Consider the following 20,560-nt stretch of genomic DNA (forward strand, 5'->3'; position numbering starts at 1 on the left):
TGAAAGGTCTCCGCGGGGGTAGATCTCCAATGAACACGCACATTCACAAAATTTGATAATAATTTTTTAGAAGTCAACCAATACAATATACTCGCACAGAGTCATTGATGCAAATAGAAAAAAAAAAACAAAAACACCAAGAAACTGCTCGCCAAGGACGCCGTGCTGATAGAGAAAATTTCCACGCGTATGTACTTAGGAAAGTTCCTTTTTATTAAGAAAATAGGATAAAAACTTTGTCTCGTATATATTAATAAACCATAAGTATTCAAAAACATGTTGTTTAGCCATGAAGTCAACTTCTGGATTGGTCGATTGGTCACTTCGGCTCTACCGTTGTGGCTCCACCGTTGTGTGCTTCGCTATAGGCTCTGTTCGGCTGCACTTAATTTCATTGTTGTGCAGCCAACACAAACAATGTGTTGTGTCTGTAGCAGCAGCTGTATCGGCCAGCCAAACAATCCCATAGAGCGTCAAAAAACCATACCGAAACATTCTCAGTGCGCTAAATTTTTTTTCATGAAAAACAGTCTAAATAATCATTGTCGATGATAAATAATAATCCCTTCACCGTTTGGACTGAACAATATAGTTAGTTTCGCTATTGGTGATAATATGTTATACACTTCTAGCGTATTTTTAGAGCAATCATACAAATACACTTTCTAAAAGGAAAATTGCGGATCTCGGATAGTATCCATTTCGATTTTGGAATGCGTTGAAGCTCCAACGGGTCACAGGGTTTTGACAAGGAGAGAGTCGACCTTTATTTATTTCTTTCATTTATTGCCAATATAACACGCGCTTTGCAGCTTGCTCGGCAGTCCTGGTCAAAGTCGCCTCATATTTAATTTATCTTTCACAACGCTTTTGCAGTTTTAATGTATTTTTACTGGCACAAACGTACAAGCAAATATCAGGTTGCAAAATTATTTTCTATTAACCAAATGGGCCAGCTGCAAACCTACAAGTTGCAATAGAGTGTGTTCGTTTGAATCGTCAAGTCCTCGTTTTCTTGCAAGGTTAGGACGCGCAAGACTGTACTACGCAGGATGTTGGCCTGCTGCCTTGCCCTGTCGTGTCGTACAGTACATAGCATGTTGCGAAACTTTCTCTTGAATTGCCCCTACGCGTTGTTAGTACATTATTATTATTTTTTCGGTTTGAAACATCGGATGTATCGTTATTTTGCTTAGGTCATAAGGTCATTACAACTGCCAGGTTCCAGCAGTCGAAAAATCGGGTGGCAGACGACTTTTGTTTGCTAAAATACAACATATTGAGGATCAGCCGATCATGATGTTTTGCTGCGATTGCAAGATAATGATCGCCGGATGTTTAGCTGCGATTCCAAGATAATGATGGCCGCTTGCTTGCACGTTGGCTTCTAATCTAATGTAAAGTACAGGATTAATCTTCCTGACGACGATAATGTGCACGTCGCAGCGTTCATTAACGGAAAAATAGCATGATATCCAATGGGTAAATTGATCCGTATATAAATACGACGGCATTTGCAAAACCAGAAAAACAGTTATACAAGAAATACAATTATACTCAATTCTAAAATACCTTTTAATCCCTTTAGTGTAGTAGCAAATTCGGCATGAGACAAATTCGGTTCCTAGTCATCTATCATCCAATGCAAATTGCCGCGGTCCCAGCGAAACAAGACCTTTTTTTAATTTTAAAAAAACAGCGACCCAGAGTTGACTTAGCTTTAGGCACCGTTTATTCTTCGAATTATCTCATCGAACTCATCCCTGGTTCTTAACCGCCGCTAATGCCAACATATCTCCTCCCTCCCCGCTCGACTCGACTGTCTCCGTCTCACCGGCAATCCGGCGGCAATGGACGGCGTCGGCCTCGGCGTGCACAGGCGGTGGGACACGTCGGGGAGCGGGTCGCAGTACAGCTTCAGGACGTCGGTAAGCAGCGTCGCGGAGATATCCACCGAGGTGGGGGTGGAAGTGAGCCCGCCGCCGCCGCCGCTGGCGGCGGCGGCGGACAAGGTGTTTGTCGCAGTCGCCGCGGACGTGAAGTACGGCAAGAGCGCCTTGCAGTGGACGCTGCAGAACCTGGCCAAGGATGGCGCCAAGGTCGTGATTGCTCATGTCCACTGCCCCGCGCAGATGATCCCCATGAGTAAGCCTCCAGTCCTCAATCATTTGTTTGATGATCTGCGTCACAGGAGAGAGATTTAAGATTGGATACCTTTTAATTTCGGTAATTTAGCGACGAGTTTGGTTATTTGGATCCCGCTTCCGTTTTGAATCTATGGTTAGCAGTTTAATAATGGATATGATTCGTTGACATTGGCGACTTGAAAGCCGAATGCCAGTGCAAACTATGCATACTCCCTTTCTGGCTTTCTTACAGTACAATAGACATTTGCACGCCCAAACGTTGCTTGACGAAGTTTCTCATGAGTTGTATGATTGTATCTGCCGGCAATGCTGACTTCGTGCAGATATTCTAGAAAATACATACAATTATTTGTTCATGTAGCATTATTGGTCCTGTAACTACTTCCAAAATCCTATTTTGCCGTCGCTTCGTGGAAAAAAGTAACCTAGGGTGTATTGTTAAAATGCAAGAATTTCTATACTAATTTCAATATACCTCTACGTGGGACTATTACCAAATCCCAACAACACTACTACACATGCATCAAAGGTCATCCTCTTATTGCCCAGGGTAACAAGTTCAGAAGCAATACGTTAATATTTGCAAACGATGCAACTGGTTCACTTCTGATTTCTGACTTCTAGTGCGATCAGAAATCCTCCATGATTTGTTTGTCACCAGTGCGATCAGAAATCCTCCATGATTTGTTTGTCACCTTTTAAATAGCTTGTCCTTGATTCCTATTGTTTCAGTGGGGGCAAAAGTTCATTATACCAAGATGAATACAAAACAGGTGAACGACTATAGGAACAAGGAGAGAGAAAAGGCAGAGGAGAAACTAGATGAATATCTTCTGATATGCAGAAAACTGAAGGTGTTCTTCTCAACCACTCTTATGTCTTTCCTAATGAGCAATCAACAAAGTAATAAATTACCTAATACCCAATTATGCATTCTACTAATATTACTCGAGAAGATATATCAATATATATCTCAGGAATAATTTGATCAATATTTCGTTTTCTCAGGTCAGCTGTGAGAAACTAATAATTGAGGAGGACGACATTGCTAAAGGCCTTACAGATCTTGTTGCCCTTCATGGCGTCACCAAGCTTGTCATGGGAGCAGCAGCAGACAAACACTACTCAAGGTGACCACAACCTCATAAGTTTTTTTTTTCTGATGACTAGCACACACATTGCACATTTAAAACTGTTTCACAAAATATTGTTTCTTCCCTGATAAGTACTACCTCCGTTTCAGGTTATAAGACTTTCTAGTATTGTCTACATTCATATAGATGTTAATGAATCTAGGCACACATATATGTCTAGATTCATTAACATATATATATATATGAATGTATACAATGCTAGAAAGTCTTATAATATGAAACGGAGGAAGTAGCATTCAGTGTTTGCCGCTAGCAAGAATTGAGAAACAGAAAGTCCCCTCAAAAAAAGAAATGAGAAACAGAATGGTCTGTAAAGTCTTTAACAGTTTCGAACCTGGATGTTTTCCCAATATGCAGGAAAATGAACACACCTAAGTCCAAGACAGCACTCAAGATATTGGAAGCAGCAGATCCTTCATGTAAGATATGGTTTACCTGTAAAGGACATCTGATATGTACAAGGTAAGGTTAAGCCAAGCGGGTCAAAGCAGTCTTACGATAGATGGTTTTCAGTGATACTAACATCAGAAAAGCACATTGAACAACACGTGAAAAATAGCTAAGCTTACCCGTCAACATTGCAGGGAAGCAAATACAACCGTTCCTGCAATACCACCATCACCTGCACACACAGTTGCATCAACATTGTCATCAAGCAGCATTTCCAGCCGTATGAGATCAATGTCATTGCACCCGTCAGAGAGTGAAGCATCAAGCTCAAGCGGAAGTCCAAGGCACAATCTGAACAGATCAAGAACAGAAGTGGCAAAGTATCCCTCACAAGGATCTGGCACTGCACCATCTCAGTTATTTGGACATTCAGATCAAGATGTCAATGACCAGCCAACAAGAACAGCAATGGGTTCTATAGATTCCTGGGATGAATTTGAGAGATCGCAAAACTCCTGCTACGATTCATCAAGAAATAGTGATACAGTTAGGGTCTCTGGATCAGCAATGCAGCAGCCCATGTATGAACCTGATGATGACCATTTTGTATCTCCTCGTAAACTGGTACATATCGCCTGATGTACTGTGCAAGTTGAAAAACATAAGAGTAGGACTCTTCTCAATGAAATGTAACACATAACTGAACTTTTTGTGCAACACAGGAGAATTCAGGCGATGATGCAGACATATATGGTAGACTCCAAGAGGCTCTTAGTGAAACTCAAGACCTGAAGAGAGAGACATACGAAGAATCAACGAAACGTCGGAACGCCGAAAGAAATCTGATTTCAGCTCTTCAAAAGGCAAGTCATTTTGCTTCAAAAGTCCATAATTCATACTGTAAAATAAAAAGATAGAACTTATCTTACAGGTCAAAGAGTTGGAGAACCTGTATCAGAAGGAAGTCATGCATCGGAAAATAACCGAAGAGGCACTGGAGAAACAGATACAGGAGACAGAAGAAACGGAAAGGCACTGCAATGCATTATATGACAAGCTGCATGATGTGGAAGAACAGAAGCTCATGGTGGAGCAGCACATAACTGAAATGGAGGCAGTTTTAAAAGAACGCGAAGATAGGCTGCATGATGTAGAAGAGCAGAAATTCACGGTGGAGCAGCGCATAACTGAAATGCAGGCAGTTTTAAAAGAACACAAAGATAAGCTGCATGATGTAGAAGAGCAGAAACTCATGGTGGAGCACCGTATAACTGAAATTCGTTCAGTTTTAAAAGAACGCGAAGAGAAGCTCGCAGAGAGCAAGTATCTACTCCAAGTGCTCCAAGCAGATAAAGAGAAGCTACAACAAGAGCGAGATGCCGCAGTAAGTGAATCTCAAGACTTGCGCCTGAAGAACAAACAGAGAATTTCCATGCCGGGTGAAGATCTAAACACCGAGTTCTCCTCTTATGAGCTTGAACAAGCGACCAGAGGCTTCGATCAAGAACTCAAGATCGGCGAGGGCGGTTTTGGGAGCGTCTACAAAGGCACACTCCGCAACACAACTGTGGCTATCAAGCTGCTGCACCCACATAGCATGCAAGGTCAATCAGAATTCGACCAGGAGGTAATCCAGTTCATCAGATCACTCACATAACTCCATCAAATCAAGTTGGCAACCATGGCTAACCAAGCAATTGACACCATTATTGCAGATTGCTGTTCTCAGTAGAGTACGACATCCAAACCTCGTCACTTTGATCGGCTCTTGCAGGGAGGCATTTGGCTTGGTGTACGAATTCCTCCCCAAAGGCAGCCTCGAGGACCGCCTGGCCTGCCTGAACAACACGCCGCCATTGACATGGCAGGTGCGCACCAGGATCATCTACGAGATGTGCTCGGCGCTGAGCTTCCTCCACTCGAACAAGCCGCACCCGATTGTCCACGGCGACCTGAAGCCGGCGAACATCCTCCTCGACGCCAACTTCGTCAGCAAGCTGGGCGACTTCGGCATCTGCCGGCTCCTGATACAGACGAACACCGGCGCCGCCGCCGCCGCCACCACCCGGTTGTACCGGACGACCACACCGAAGGGGACCTTCGCGTACATGGACCCGGAGTTCCTCACCACCGGCGAGCTGACGCCGCGCTCCGACGTGTACTCCCTCGGAATCATCATCCTGCGGCTGCTGACCGGGAAGCCTCCCCAGAAGATCGCCGAGGTTGTGGAGGACGCCATCGAGAGCGGCGGGCTGCACTCCATCCTCGATCCCTCCGCGGGGAGCTGGCCGTTCGTGCAGGCCAACCAGCTCGCGCACCTCGGCCTGCGGTGCGCCGAGATGAGCCGGAGGCGCCGGCCGGATCTCGCGACCGACGTGTGGAAGGTCGTCGAGCCCCTCATGAAGGCCGCGTCGCTGACCGCCGGGAGGCCGTCGTTCGTGGCCCGGCCGGACGACTCCCCGCCGCCGTCCTACTTCGTCTGCCCGATCTTTCAGGTAGCAAAAAATCCGTGATTAAATTATTCCTGAAAAAAATCGAGGCAAAATTTCCTCGTGATTGGATGATGGCTTCCATCGGATGCTCTAATCAGCTGAAGAAAGAGTCAAAATTTTCAAACTTAATTTTAAAATTAATTTTAAGATATTTTAAACGTAATTTTTTATTGACTTTTAAATTATCAAGAATATATATATATATATATATATAAGTTTACCCAACAATTTATTTTTATTTTCTAAAAAGCCAAAGGAATATGAGTAAACTATGGGGGATGATTCAAACTCGTGTTGGGATGGATGTGAAAGCAGGAGGAGATGAACGATCCCCACATCGCGGCGGACGGGTTCACGTACGAAGCCGAGGCCATCAAGGGGTGGCTCGACAGCGGCCACGACACGTCGCCGATGACGAACCTGACGCTCGAGCACCGCGAGCTCATCCCGAACAGGGCGCTCCGCTCGGCCATCCTCGAGTGGCAGCAACAGCGTCAACGGCATCAGCCGCAAGAGGAGGACGACGACTGTACATGAGCAATCTCTCATCAATCATCACTCACCGCAGTTGATATCCTCCATACCTGGCGCTTCGCTTCGTCCTGACTGTAGATCCTGCACATACATTAGCATTAGCTTTGCTTGGGTTGAAATTTGAAGATCCAAGATTGCTCGAGAAAAGGGGAAGTTTACCCTGTTCGTCTTTTGTGCTCGTTAATTTGATTTGCGATTTCCGCTGTGGAGTACAGACATTTGCAGTTGGTAATCCTACCCAATTTTACCCATGTTGAATCTGGTTCTGATCCGTCTTCCCCTGTATATAAGTGACGAACAGCGAAAAGAGATGTGCACGGAGGCGGCGGCGGGCGGCCTCCCGTGATCGTGAGGACGTGAGGCCTGATCCATCCCGGTGCACAGTGGCTGGCCCGTGAACAGTGGCCTTAGTCACTGAGAAAAGTTTAATCCCACAAAATTCGTGGCCCATGAATGCTAACGCATCGGCCCATCCATGCCTCTGCTTCGGGAGGTGGCCCAAGCAAAACTTTTTTATATAGGCCCAAGCAGAACTGTTCGTTGTACTTGTGTTGCGTGCTCGCTTCATTGCTTGACGCTGGTCTTAAACTATAAACTGCATCAACTTGTCACGTCCACGTCGAATGCTCGGTAATTTCCAAGTTACTCAGCTTGGGTCCACGCGGCAAACATCGTCCCTGCATACAGTAGTATACAATACATCTCCCTTTAGCGACATACGCGCGTATGAGCTACGTTTGCTTGCTTGATCACGCCAACGCGAGCGCAAATGGCATCTCGTCCCACCGTTGTGTAAAGTCATAGCGTCGACTTTGGCTTCTGGTCTTCAAAGAAAAAAACAACTTTGCGTTATTAACTTTGTGAGTCAATGCATGAAATGAAAAATATATTCGGTGCTGACTACTTCTGCTTTCTTCTGTAACTTGATCTCGAAATTTCCATTCATGAAACGGCTGGGCAGTTACTCTGCAGCTGCATGGTCTTGTGCTTCTCATTTCTCAACGTCAGGAAGCAGCAATGGATAGCGACGGCGAAGAGTACGACGCGATGTGGAGCGCTCGGTGCAGCGTCAGCTCGTCGGCCGGCTCTCTGCAGGACGCCGGCGACCAGTGGGACGAGCAGAGCCTGGCCGCCGGCGAGGACAAGGTGTTCGTGGCCGTCGACGAGGACGTCGAGCACGGCAAGAGCACATTCCTTTGGGCGCTGCAGAACCTGTCCACGGACGGGGCCAATATTGTAGTTGCTCATGTCCACAGCCCTGCACAAACTCTCAGTAAAGGTAAGCATCTTGCTTCTCCTGCTTTGACAGCTACAATCACCTGGTGCAATTCAGTTTACATTTCTCGATGGGGACAAAAGTTCACTGTACCAGAATGAAGCCTGAAGAGATCAGCGAGTACCTGATGTTGGCGAAGGAAGAGGCCGAGAAGAACCTAGATGAATATGCTCTGATAGCGAAAAGCACAGGAAAAGATATGAAGGTAAAATTGTCTCATTACTTTTTTTGTTAGTGCTTGTGAAAAAAATTACTTGCATCAAGTAACGTGGGGACGAAATGATGTTTATCAGTCAAAATATAATCAATATGAGCATGAACATTAATCCTACTATTTCAGACTGATTGTCAGAAAGTACTAATTGACATGGACGATGTCGCAAAAGGACTCGAGGAACTTATTACCCTTCATGGCATCACCAGGCTTGTCATGGGAGCAGCCGCAGACCAACACTACTCAGAGTATGGACCACATCTGCCTAATGTAGCGTTTTTCCTGTAATGTTTTCAAGAAAATTTTACTATTTCTCATCGCAAATAAAAAAAAAGGGGAGAGAGATAGAGAGAGAAATTTATTCCTGGAACTGGAGGCTCTGGTACTTAAGACGGTGTATCGGACTATGTGGATAACTTAGTACTTGAAGCTCTGAAGATTTATCAGGACTAGGCTATCAGCGTCAGCAAATTAATGAACTAAAACTTCAGTCGTAAATTTATTTCATTCTACACCAGCATCAGGAGTCCAGGACTAATCAAACTACATAGGTAGCAGGAATAGATAGAACATTTTATGAGATGAATCCATACTAAATATATGTGCACAAACCTTATGATATTATAACCTGTAGGGAAATGAAAGAACCAAATTCCAAGATAGCCCTCAAGCTGATGGAGACTGCATCCCCATCATGCAAGATATGGTTTACCTGCAATGGCCATCTGATATGCACAAGGTAAAGTCAAGTGAATGGTCATTTGCTACCTGACTTTTTGAACTTCATAGAGCTTAGTGCATCTCATGCATAATAGTACTTCGTACAGCATGCGGAGAATTGTAGGACACATAATGCTACATTTGAGTATCTTTACTTCTGTCAACGAATTGAACTAGGATACCAGTGTATTGCACTCTTACCAAGAAACCAGGAAAATGACTAAAATCCATTAGTTGTGTGCACTTACAGGGAACCCAATGAAAACCTTCTTGCAATATATGTGCCGCCTGCACAAAGCAACACGGTACCATTGTCAATGTGCAGCATTTCAAGCCAAATGAGTTCGATAGAGCTGAAGAAAGAAGCACCAAGCTCAGAAGAATATACTTTAAGATCATTGGCTCAATCGGCAATGAGTGATTGGGACTACATTTTCGGGGGTGACTAAACTGACTATCCTAACATATTTAGAATTTCTAATTTACACCCTTGCAAAAAAAAGGTTATATTGGATTTTCTTGCTTAAATGATTTATGCATACAGCATCAAATTGTTGTTTTACATGAATTCAAGGGGCCAAAAAATGATATGTAGTTTCAATAGTTCTCCCAAAATATAGTTTCAAGAATCCAGAGGTTTCAATAATTTATAGCTTAAATTTAATACTCTCTGCAGTCATGAATATTTGATGTTGAAGACAATATTCAGTCAAACTTATAAAATTCCGACCATCGATAGTTTCTCAAATGGCTAGTTTGAATTCTGAAAACAAAAGAAATGGTATGCTAGAATTCGCCTTGAGAAGAACTATCATAATATCATAAACTTATTAGATTTTATAAACTTGTTATAATATAAATTAATGGTCATAATTTTAGAAGTTTAACCGATCTTGCCCTAAACGTCAAATATTCATGACCAGAGGTACTAGTATGTTTCTTCTTTGCAAGCTATATTCCTGATCTGTGATGAAATTACTGAAGCTTACTACTAGGATTTATACCTCAGAAGTCATAACTTAAACAGTAGGACATGTAGAAGCAGTGGGTCAAAATAATCGTTTTTAGTTATTTAGAACAACCGTGTTAATCATATATCTGCAGAAAGAAAAATGAACTCCTACATGAGGAGAACAGATGATTTGAGCCATGCTGTTGGCATTTCTCTTCTAAACGTAGTCATGCTAATCTCTATTTTATTCATAATAATGAACTCCAGATTGGGGAAGGACAGGGTATGGTTCATTAAGGACTGATGATGCAATAAGTATTCCTGAAGCCACAACTCTAGCTGCGATTGTTGACGATACAAACAAACAAAGATCAGTGATGCACTCTCCTCAGGAATCTGACAGTGTCAATTTCTCATCACCAGCTTGTGATCCCGTAAGACTACTAATGCTAAATCATTAAGTTACCAAAGTAACTAGCTGTAAGTAAATCTCTCTTAATGATTGGTGGCATGCAGCAACAAGAAGAAGAAGAACCAAATTTAGATGAAGACATGCATGATATACTTAATGAGGCATGCACTCGAGCTGAACTACTCAAGAAAGAAGTTGATGGTGAATCTAGCAAGCGTCGCAAAGCTGAAATGGATCTACTTATAGCTCTTCAGAGAGTAAGCTTTGTTTTATTGGCTGACTCTGTAGCTTGTATATTTGTAGAGAAAAATAAATAAAGTAACCCTCCTTTGGCCAGCGTACCAAATGTGACATGCCTCCAAAATACTGCTTAAATTAATTTCTCTTTTTAGGACAAGTATAACTAAATTAGTCTTACAGGTTCAAGAGTCAGAAAAATCATATCTACAGGAGGTGAACCAGCGGAAAGAAACTGAGAGGACACTTGCAAGACAGAGGCTGGAGATCGATGAAATGAAAAGGCGACACAATACATTATATGATGAACTACAGGATACAAAGAAACAGAAGCTTCTGCTGGAGCAACATATATCTGAGATTAAATCTGCTGCAAAAGATTATGTACAAGAGATTACTGAATATTTTATACAAGAATCATGTGAGGAAGCCAAGAAATTCCAAAAGATCAAGATGGATCTGCTTGCGATGCTTCAAAGAGTAAGCACTTTGGTTCAGGACTCAGGAGCTTTTAATTTTTCCAAAAAAAAATTGACCAATTATCTAAAAAATACGTGACGAAAATCCAAACTATTATTACAGGTTAAAGATGTGGAGAATTTAAACCGAAATGAAAAGATGCAGAGGAAAGATATGGAGGAAAAGATTGCAAGACAGAGGATGGAGATTGAAGAAACAAAAAGGCAGCGAGATGAATTATACCATGAGTTAAAAGATGTAAAGGAACAGAAGCTCTGTCTGGAACGACTTGTAAGTATGGCAGTATGACTCAGATTCAGCATATTGGTTTAATTCTTGCAGACGATCTTACTGAAAACTTTATATAGGATTCATCTAAAGAAACTAAGAGGAGAAGAAAAGCTGAGAGCGAGATGCTCTCCGCTCTTAAGAAGGTAAGATACTAAGACGTTTGTTTCAGTGGTCTGTACTCAGTACTATGAATTGCAGGTTTGTCATGAAAATGTGGAGTACTCTTACAGGTTCATGACCTGGAGCATCAGTATCTGAATGAGTTGAAAAGGCGGGAAGCGGTGGAGGAGACATTTGCACGGCAAAAAGAGGAAATTCAAGAAACGAAAAGAGAGCTAAACAAGATACGTAGCAGACATATGACAGAGATCAAAGCTCATGAAGAAAAGCTTGCAGAAAGCATCCGCTTTATCCAAAAGATTCAAGCAAAGTATGACAAAACACTACATGAGAGAGACACTGCCATAGCAGAATCTGAAAAATTGCGCCAAATGAACAGGGATGGAGCTTCAATGATAGCAACCACCCAGATCGCCGACTTCTCTTTTTTTGAGCTGCGGCAAGCAACCCAAGACTTTGATACGGCACTCAAGATTGGCACAGGCAGATTTATGAATGTGTACAAAGGGTTCATACGGAACACGGCTATAACTGTAATGTTGCTTCATCCTCAGGGCCTGCAAGGGCAGTTAGAATTCCATCAAGAGGTAAATGAGATAACTAAAGTTGAAGCTATATAGCCATACATTTCCCTTTCAGCAGAAGAGCACTGAATCATCATTTTCTGTATATGTGGCGTCATAACTGCAGGTTGTTGTTCTCAGTAGACTGAGGCATCCTAACGTCATGATGCTAATAGGTGCATGTCCGGAAGCTTTTGGCATGGTGTATGAATTCCTCCCAAATGGGAGCCTCGAGGACCAGCTCTCGTGCAAGAAAAACACACCACCACTGACATGGAAGATGCGTACCAGGATCATTGGGGAGATATGTTCAGCCTTGACCTTCATCCACTCACAGAAGCCTCACCCGGTTGTTCATGGTAATCTGAACCCCATGAACATTCTTCTTGATGCCAACTTTGTAAGCAAGTTGCACGTCTGCCAGCTTCTCAGAAAATACAACACCGGAAATAACACTTCAGGAACATCCTCCTACATTGACCCTGAATTCTTGTCCACCGGAGAACTCGCCCCACGCTGCGACGTGTACTCCTTCGGCATTATCATCCTACATCTACTGACAGGAAAATCACCACAGAACATCACAACAATAGTAGAAGATGCTATGGAGAAAAGGCAGCTGCATTCAATCATGGACACCTCCGCAGGGAGCTGGCCCTTCGTGCAGGCCAACCAGCTTGCGCATCTCGGACTGAGATGCGCCAATTTGAGTGGAAGGCACCGGCCAGATCTCACGGGGGAGGTGTGGGGGGTGATCAAGCCTCTGCTGAAGGATGCTTCCCAGAATTTTGGATGCAAACAAGCATTTGAAGCTCTATCAGATGACACACAAGCACCATCCTACTTTATCTGCCCGATCTTGCAGGTTGGTAATTTGCGACCACATGATAAATTGATGTGATATAATTGATGATTTCACACAAAATTGACGGGGTTCTAGGTCGATGTATTAGTAGTGCTATACTGGTTTATCCAATTGGGAGTATGTATTCGAACTTACCAGAACTTTTGCTCCGATGGATGGTGAACAGGAGGTGATGACTGATCCTCACATCGCAGCAGACGGGTACACGTACGAAGCCAATGCCATCAGAAACTGGCTCGACGGCGGCAACGCCAGGTCGCCGATGACGAACCTGAGTCTCGAAAACCGCGAGCTCACGCCGAACAGAGTGCTCCGCTCGGCTATCCTCGAGTGGCGACAGCACAGGAGATGACATCAACCTATTCCTCGATGCGGACTCAGCTCATCTAGATGCTTCATCTCACCTGTAAAATATAGTGGGGGATTTCTGGTGTTACCTGAACATGGCGTGTGCCTGTGCAGAAGTGTGCCTCTAAAATCTCAATCACCATCTATCGGCGTGCACCTACTCTACTATCTTAGGTCACAAAAGGTGGATGCTCATGAGCGGAATCGGATCCTTACCTGTGCGCGCGGACGGCGGAGGGGCGGCGAGTGCTGGCGCCGCGCCGGGCCGGTGGGGTCGATGTGACGGCAACCGACGCGCGCTCCGGCTCGGATTCAGCGCGGGCGGCGGCGAAGGCAAGCGGCGGATTGCGGCAGCAACGTAGGTCCCCTCACCGGTTGCGCCCCCGCCGCCTCGCCGCGAAGGGCGATGCTGCCGCACGCTGCGCTCGCCTACGGCCGCCACGCGCTACCGCTCTCACCGGCAGAGTCGAGCCGGAAAGGCAGCTCGGTTGGTGAGTCCGGTGGGCTCGCCAATTCTCATGGGCCTATCGCCGCTACGAGATAAAGAAGGAATAAGTTCACCGGAGGTCTTAACAGCGAGATTTTTTATGTCCCTTAAGTACAAAATGTTTACCCCTAAACTCAATGTTTATGGCAGTATATATATATATATATATATATATATGAGTGGTTTCGCTGACGTGGCATCTTAGTTAGAAAAAAAAATTAAAAAAGATACGTGGGACCCACTTATAAGTTGCACATCTCTTTTCTACTCGTTTTCTTTCCCCTTCTCTTCTCTATTCTCTCTTCTCTCTTCTCTTCTTCAGGCCGACAGCAGGCGGAGAGCCGGCGGGCAAGCGTGGACGCAGGCGGCGGGCGGAGAGCCGGCGGGCTGCTGTCGCCGGAGCTGCATAGCCGGCTCCTCTCCGACCACCGCGCACCCTTGCTCTCCCTCCTCCGCCGCCGGGACGACGAGCTCCGGACCAAGATCAAGTACCACCTCCTCGCGCTCGGATGGACCATCGCCTCCAAGCCCAACCTCCCTGGCCTCACGCCCAGGCTCCGCTACGTCTCCCTCGCCGGAAGCATGCATGCATGCATAGCAATACACAAACATATATATATGGTGCTCAACTAATGGCTAGGTCCTCGCATGTGCAGCGGCTGCAACAACAAGAGCACGGCGACGGCGATGGTGCCTCCGCCTCCGGCCACCTCCGCCGCGGCCCAGTGCTCCTGCCGCCGACGACGCCCTCCCCTTCTCTTGCGTCACCGGCCGGCGCCGCCGGCAGCCGAACCTCTTGTGACCCGTGGGCCGTGGCTCCGCGCACGCCCGCCGCTCCGCTGCCGTGCTCGCCCGCCGTCGCGCTCGCCCGCAGCCCGGCGGCGCTTCGACGGTGAAGAGAAAAGTGAAGAGGAGAAGAAGAAAAGTGAACAGGAGAAAAGAGAAGAAAATATGTGAAGATGACATGTGGGCCCCACGTACTTTTAAAAATTTTTTTGCTGACTAGGATGCCACATCAGCGAAACCACCCACGTATACTGCCATAGGACCTTTAGTGCACGGTTTGTATAAGTTTAGAGGTATACATTTCTGGTTTATGGTTAAGGGACTTAAAAAAAATCTTGCTGTTAAGTTGAGGGATCTCCGGTGAACTTATTCCGATAAAGAAAGCCCATAGACACCCCAGGCGGTGTGGGCCCCATTAAAGGCTCAAGCTCAAGATACACGGCCCAGTATACAACGGTGGGCCTCGGCCATGTTCCGCACGTTGGCCCGTGAAATGCAGATATACTCGGCCCTGATCAGGTTCAGGGCATCTTCTCAAAATAAGAAAATCCATGAAATAATAAGTATCATATTTTTTTTAAGAACACGGCAAAGATCTGCGTATCATTTCATTAAGATAAAGAACAAAAGATGTACGGTGTTAGAAAAAAACTCCGACACTCGCCCACCAAGAATACAACAGAATACTATCGACGTTTGATGTCTCGACTACGGTATTTGCATGGCATAGGGATCGTTGGTACTAGGATATACGCGAGACTGAGGTAAAAGAGACGGAGACATCGATTTTTATACAGGTTCAGGCCCTTGAATTGTCATGTAATAACCCTACATCCTGTTGGCCGAAGCCGGTCGTTGCCCTTATTCACCATAATCACACCAGTACAATATTTAGGGTAGCCTATCTAACTGTTGTCAACATGGCAGTCTGAAGGTCTGACTCGCAGTCGACAACAGGGTAGTCTTCCTCCTCGAATCCGTGCTGGCGAGATCAAAGATAGCGCTTTCGTCTCTACTGACAGTGTCCGGAGACACCATAGGGGACTAGCCGTGCCTATCTCTGAAGTCGATATCCGGCGTTTTGTCTTGGCGTATGTTGGCTTGTATGTTGATCTTCTGTCTTGATCTATTATTCCGTAGATTGTGGTGGGTGTTGATTGTCTGTGTTCGTGTCCCCTCTCCTCCTACGAGGCCTTGTATTTATACCCATAGGTATCCCCTTGTCCAAGTAGAACTAGGGAAACAAATATGGATACAATCCGAGTAGTCATTGTCGTTTCCATGTAGAACTCTGGTTGTCTTTCCTTATCCGGAACTCCTCCTATATCCGCAGGTTGTTTCCGTATAGGACATGGTATGTGGTGGGTCCTGCCGAGATTTAGTCAACTACTATTAGGTATGTGGTATCCATAACCCTGACAAATACCACACACCCAAAGAAAAAAAAACACAAACTAGTGCATTAGCAGCCCAGTCCTAGCAAAGAGATCATGAAGCCTAGCAGCTCCTGCTAGGCACCAAAGAGCGCCCTCATTAGCGATAGCTCGGAGGACATCGGCCAAGCATAGGATAGCACCATTAAATACACAATTGTTCATGTGCTTCCGATCGAATTTCCCAAGCGACCAAGATGATTAAAGAGTTTAGCCCTTTCTTCTCATTAGTAGGTAAACCCCTTACTGTTCTTGACCCTCAATTGGCAAACCTAGCAATAACCTGGGTTTGAAAAGCTAGAGTAGCCAAGCCGTTGCACGACCAAACACCATACTTATCAAGAAAACACACAAGTGACTAGGATGTGACTAATAGTTTTCTGAGCTAGATCACATAATGGACATGTAGGCGGGTGTTGAAGTCCTCGCTTGTCCAACCGGTCTGTTGTCCAACAACGATTATTAATTGCCAACCATATAAACAATCTGTATTTCAAAGGCATCCAACTCTTTCAAATTCTTCTTCTAGGTGCAAACCTTACCGTCCCAACAAAGATGGCCTCATATGCAGATTTAGAAGTATAAATTCCTGAGTTTGAGAGCTTCCAAACATGCTGTTCTGGAACAAGTATCATATTTTAAGACATACTATCGGTGAATATAACTTCCAAAAAAACGTCATCTTACGAGTCAACGCGTTGTAGAAATGACATATATTGCTGTTAGAGTTATATCCATTTTACTCCGTTAACCTCGTCACATTTTAACAGTGAGAAACGGATGGAACCTAACGGTAATGGTATTTTTAGGTAAGTTAGCTTGTACAATATTTTTTGGAAGTTGTGTTGTTGGATTTTCTCCTAAAATTCAGCGGGTTACTGTATCCCTTCGTCCTGCAGTCCGCATGGTCAAGCGGTTGTACTGCATGGACGAGCTCTAGAGGTGAACGGACATGCACGAGTACACAACTCGAGTCTTCTTTACATCGTTTTTGCACATCTCGCACTCGGTAGCACTGTTCTCGCCGTACGCAGAAGCGGCTTCATACCGCTATTTCTACTGTGGTAGCAGGATTCAGAATTCGCAAAATTACATAAGGCCACGAAGGGAGACAGGACAAGACAGCAGGGAGACAACAATGGCGTTGTCGTCGTCCCCATGCACGAAGGCGGCAACCTACACGCTGGCAAATCATGCAAGATCACAGGATACAGAATCGCCGAAGGTAATAGCTTTGGGCTGTTCCGGCCATACAACTGAATGGATGACAGCATTTTGGCTGGCAGTGGGCCGTGCGCCATGGCGCTGTCCAAGTTCTTTAATCATGTGGTGTTATTAGCATCTACTCCCGGACAGGGTATATCGAGTTGTCTTTGCTTGGATGGCTTCTTGTCTTGGATAAGCGCGAGAAACCTATCAAATTTATTCTGCCAGGTTGCTTTCATGAATTATTAGTATTTCGGATGGACCTGATTGATCTTCTCTTTCTGTATGCATGCCCTGATTAAGCTCCAATTTAAACTCTAGCTCGTTTAAGAAATCCAAAGTACTCTATGGTTTGTGTTATGTGGTAGGCCCATGCTAATCCAAATTTATTTCCAAATTCCAAACCAATGATCTTGCATCTCCCATTATTTGCCTGTTACATGTGGTTTGGTTTTGCTAAGCTGGTACGTAACAGAATGTCATTTGCGTGCAAAAGCTGATGCTTAGTTTATCTATTTCTGTTCATGTCAAGAAAAGCCAATAATAATACTCCCTCCGTTTAAAAATATTATTTGACACCGTTGACTTTTTAGCACATATTTGACCGTTCGTCTTATTAAAAAAATTATAAAATATGTAAAACTATATGTGTACATGAAAGTATATTTAACAATGATTCAAATGATATGAAAAGAATAAATAATTACTTAAATTTTTTGAATAAGACGAATGGTCAAACACGTACTAAAAAATCAACGGTGTCAAATATTTTAAAACGGAGGGAGTATGACCTAACGACCACCGGCCCTGAACTATGAGCCAGGCAGTAGTTAGGCCCTCACTATATTAAACTAATATTTGCGGAAGAGAACTGATCCTCGTCGATAGCTTTTTATACTTTGCTGGAATTGAATTTCTTATTGATTAGTTCATCCTCGAAGCCAATCATTTGGCTTCAATCATCTGGAGCATATCCACAGACACCATCCTACCAGATACTTTAAATTGAAAATAAATTCGCACGGAAAACCCTAAATCATCCCCATAAATTCTGCACCACGCAAATTAAAAAACTGATCTGGAAAAAAAATCAAAAAACTGTTAAGTCAGTAAACCATCATTCGCGTGGCTGACACTGGAGCAGTTGGCTGTGGCGCTGGCGCCGCCCAGGGGGTTAGGCAGCTGCCCGGGGCGGCGCATGTGCGCGCCACGGACGTGTGGCGTGCGCGCCGTGGCCGGCAGGGCGTGACGCGACGTGCACCCGTTCGAGTGGCGCACTTGCGCTCGCCGCGGTGGTGACGCTCTCCCGGCACTGCCTGCCTGCCTGCCTCTCATCATGCGGCTGGCACGGTGGCAATGGACAAGGTGGTAACAAGGTGAGGGGAAAAAAATGAATTTTGAAACTTGATTTTAAATTGTTATGGGGTTTTTCATCGCTTTCTTTTTAAGCTTGCTTTTAACTGCTAAGAGTGAAATATAAAAATTCTATCCTTACAAATAGCAATTAAAGATTTACCACTGGATTCACATGTTATAAACTGTTAGCGATAAATTATTGAATGCCACATCTTAAAATTACTAAAAAGTTAAATGCTCCCATGCACTAGTTGCGGCTGATGAAAGAAACAATGCAAAGCCAGCGAGATACTGATGATACAGTGGTACGGCTCTGCAGCTTTGTTCCAACGGCTTCTCGATTTTTTCAGCAGCAGAAACAGTTGTGGCAACGGTCATCACTCATCGGAGCTCAGAGTCTGCTCCCCCCGCCAATAATACAGTGATATGTGTACGTGTTCGTCAGTTAGTGCGAGTACAATTGCACTGAGAAGAACAGGAGGGAATAGTTCTCCTTTTCGGTAGGATTATTGAAGGAGATGGGATGTATTTTATGCTTGTTTTTTCCCATAGCCATCTGAATTCCTTGATTCTGTGGGCTGAACAGCTAGACTGTTTCAGCAGTGAAATATTGGAGAATGATCTGTTCTTCGGTGGAAAGATTGAGGTCGTTCAAAGCTCGGGACCGAAACTGACATGCATGATAGTGGTATTTTTGTTTCTCAGGATATTCAGAGCATGCGAAGTGGCTCATGGAAAAACGTTAGTTGCAAAATTTCAAGCACAAGTGAATTGATGGTCTTGTCCCTGCTCTTTATTTTAGGAACCTTGTTCTTTAATTCTGAAGTTGTACAGTTCTGAATTTCTGATGGCTCATCCTGGACTAATTACTGAAAATTCAGGTCATAGAAATTCAGCAACGAAACATCTGCAAAATAATTTTGGCCACAATCATGCCCTGCTTAGGTGTAAAGGACGAAAGTTTCCATGCTTAGCTGTAGCATGGGGTCTCTGAATTGCTGGAAACTCTGTGCAATAGCAGGCCTCTGAATATCAATCAAGAACGTCACCCAGGCTTTTTCCGCAAACAAATTCAGTGCAACAACTACTGAAAAAACAAGTACTCCTGTGCAGCTCGCTTTGCCTCAGAAACTTTACTTTCTCTCTTCAGATTTTTCAGTACATGTAGCTGCACTATACCTGGGCCCTTTATCACCAGGAACACCAAAACAATGGCATCTTTTGACTCTCCATGGAAGCGACAACATACTACAGTGTAGCATCAAATGATATGGGTCATCGAGCTAAGTGTAACACATTCAATTAAGTGGTCTGAAGAAACTTGAACTCCCCAACAAGTTGCCTATCCTTTTTTCATTTTGGGTGAATTGCACTGCAGTTTTTCTATCATTATGCTTTCTGGAAAAGTTTACTGAATGATGAAGCCAAAGTGGTTAGGTTCATGTTTGCATCATCATCCATCCAAAGCAGTGGCACAGATCTGTGCTCCATTAAGCTGTGATAAAGCATCGACAGTAACATAACTACTGCAATGTAAACTACTCCGATAGTAGTACTCGTAGTAGTTGTTCTCTTTCTTTAACACGCAACTGTTTAAAGCAAAGCTGATCATATGCAGCCTGATGCAGGAACTGTATCTGATCACGCTAATTCGACAGTACTAGTTAAAAAAGGAGGATTTTTACGGTACATTCTACTACTAGTATATACTACCAGTATATTTAATTTAACGGTTTAAAATTCATCCGATCTCCCTTCCAATTATCCTGCAGTATAAATTGAAAAGGGTATATTTGTCTTTTTATCTAATTATGTGGGGGTAATTTCGTGATTTCACGTTTCATCACTGGTCAGATCCGATCCACGGTCACCCCTTTGTGGAAGTCGCGCCCAGTCGTCTTCCTCTTGCGAGCAGCGAGCGCCGCCTCGCCGCCGCCGCCATTGGGAATCGAATCGATTTCCCTCCTCCTTTCCTCTTCTTGTGTCTTTTCTGGCGACCCAAAACCCTAGTTCTTGAGGGAGGCGATGGGCAGGCGGAGCAGCAGAAGGGTGCATGCTGCTGTGGCATAGGCGCGCAGCTTCCGCAGCTCGCAGCGGCAAGGGCAGCCATGCGGCGGC

General features: G+C 44.5%; 2 protein-coding genes and 1 long non-coding RNA gene across 5 annotated transcripts; 2 read left to right on the plus strand and 1 right to left on the minus strand.

Moving 5' to 3' along the window:
- Positions 1–1,765: 1,765 nt before the first annotated feature.
- Positions 1,766–6,968, plus strand: LOC4330243 (U-box domain-containing protein 33). 2 transcript variants are annotated; one of them, XM_066308061.1, is made up of 9 exons: positions 1,766–2,145; positions 2,880–3,001; positions 3,156–3,277; positions 3,659–3,763; positions 3,886–4,315; positions 4,414–4,554; positions 4,623–5,318; positions 5,407–6,186; positions 6,496–6,968. In XM_066308061.1, the coding sequence occupies exons 1-9, from the start codon at positions 1,851–1,853 to the stop codon at positions 6,718–6,720; spliced, it is 2,916 nt and encodes a 971-aa protein (XP_066164158.1). In that variant the 5' UTR covers positions 1,766–1,850; the 3' UTR covers positions 6,721–6,968. The 2 variants fall into 2 exon arrangements, with proteins under 2 accessions (XP_066164158.1, XP_066164159.1); XM_066308062.1 differs by having other exon boundaries at positions 6,499–6,968.
- A 574-nt stretch (positions 6,969–7,542) lies between these two features.
- On the minus strand, positions 7,543–13,685 carry LOC4330242 (uncharacterized). Of its 2 annotated transcripts, none has more exons than XR_010739724.1 (7): positions 13,391–13,685; positions 12,962–13,230; positions 9,176–9,215; positions 8,820–8,932; positions 8,399–8,489; positions 8,118–8,165; positions 7,543–7,975 (listed from the first exon to the last, which is right to left on the minus strand). It is a non-coding gene; the product is annotated as an uncharacterized lncRNA (long non-coding RNA). The 2 variants fall into 2 exon arrangements; XR_010739723.1 differs by having other exon boundaries at positions 8,087–8,165.
- On the plus strand, positions 7,735–14,792 carry LOC9272212 (U-box domain-containing protein 33). Its single transcript, XM_066308063.1, has 15 exons — positions 7,735–7,931; positions 8,051–8,198; positions 8,334–8,477; positions 8,842–8,946; positions 9,807–9,852; positions 10,147–10,313; positions 10,396–10,548; positions 10,712–11,008; positions 11,111–11,278; positions 11,356–11,421; positions 11,509–11,985; positions 12,089–12,826; positions 12,993–13,081; positions 13,289–13,392; positions 13,984–14,792. Exons 1-15 carry the CDS (start codon positions 7,735–7,737, stop codon positions 14,292–14,294), a joined length of 3,210 nt encoding a protein of 1,069 aa, XP_066164160.1. The 3' UTR covers positions 14,295–14,792.
- The last annotated feature ends 5,768 nt before the right edge of the window (positions 14,793–20,560 follow it).

This window comes from Oryza sativa, chromosome 2 (genome assembly GCF_034140825.1).
Source record: "Oryza sativa Japonica Group chromosome 2, ASM3414082v1".
Taxonomy (NCBI): Eukaryota; Viridiplantae; Streptophyta; class Magnoliopsida; order Poales; family Poaceae; genus Oryza; species Oryza sativa.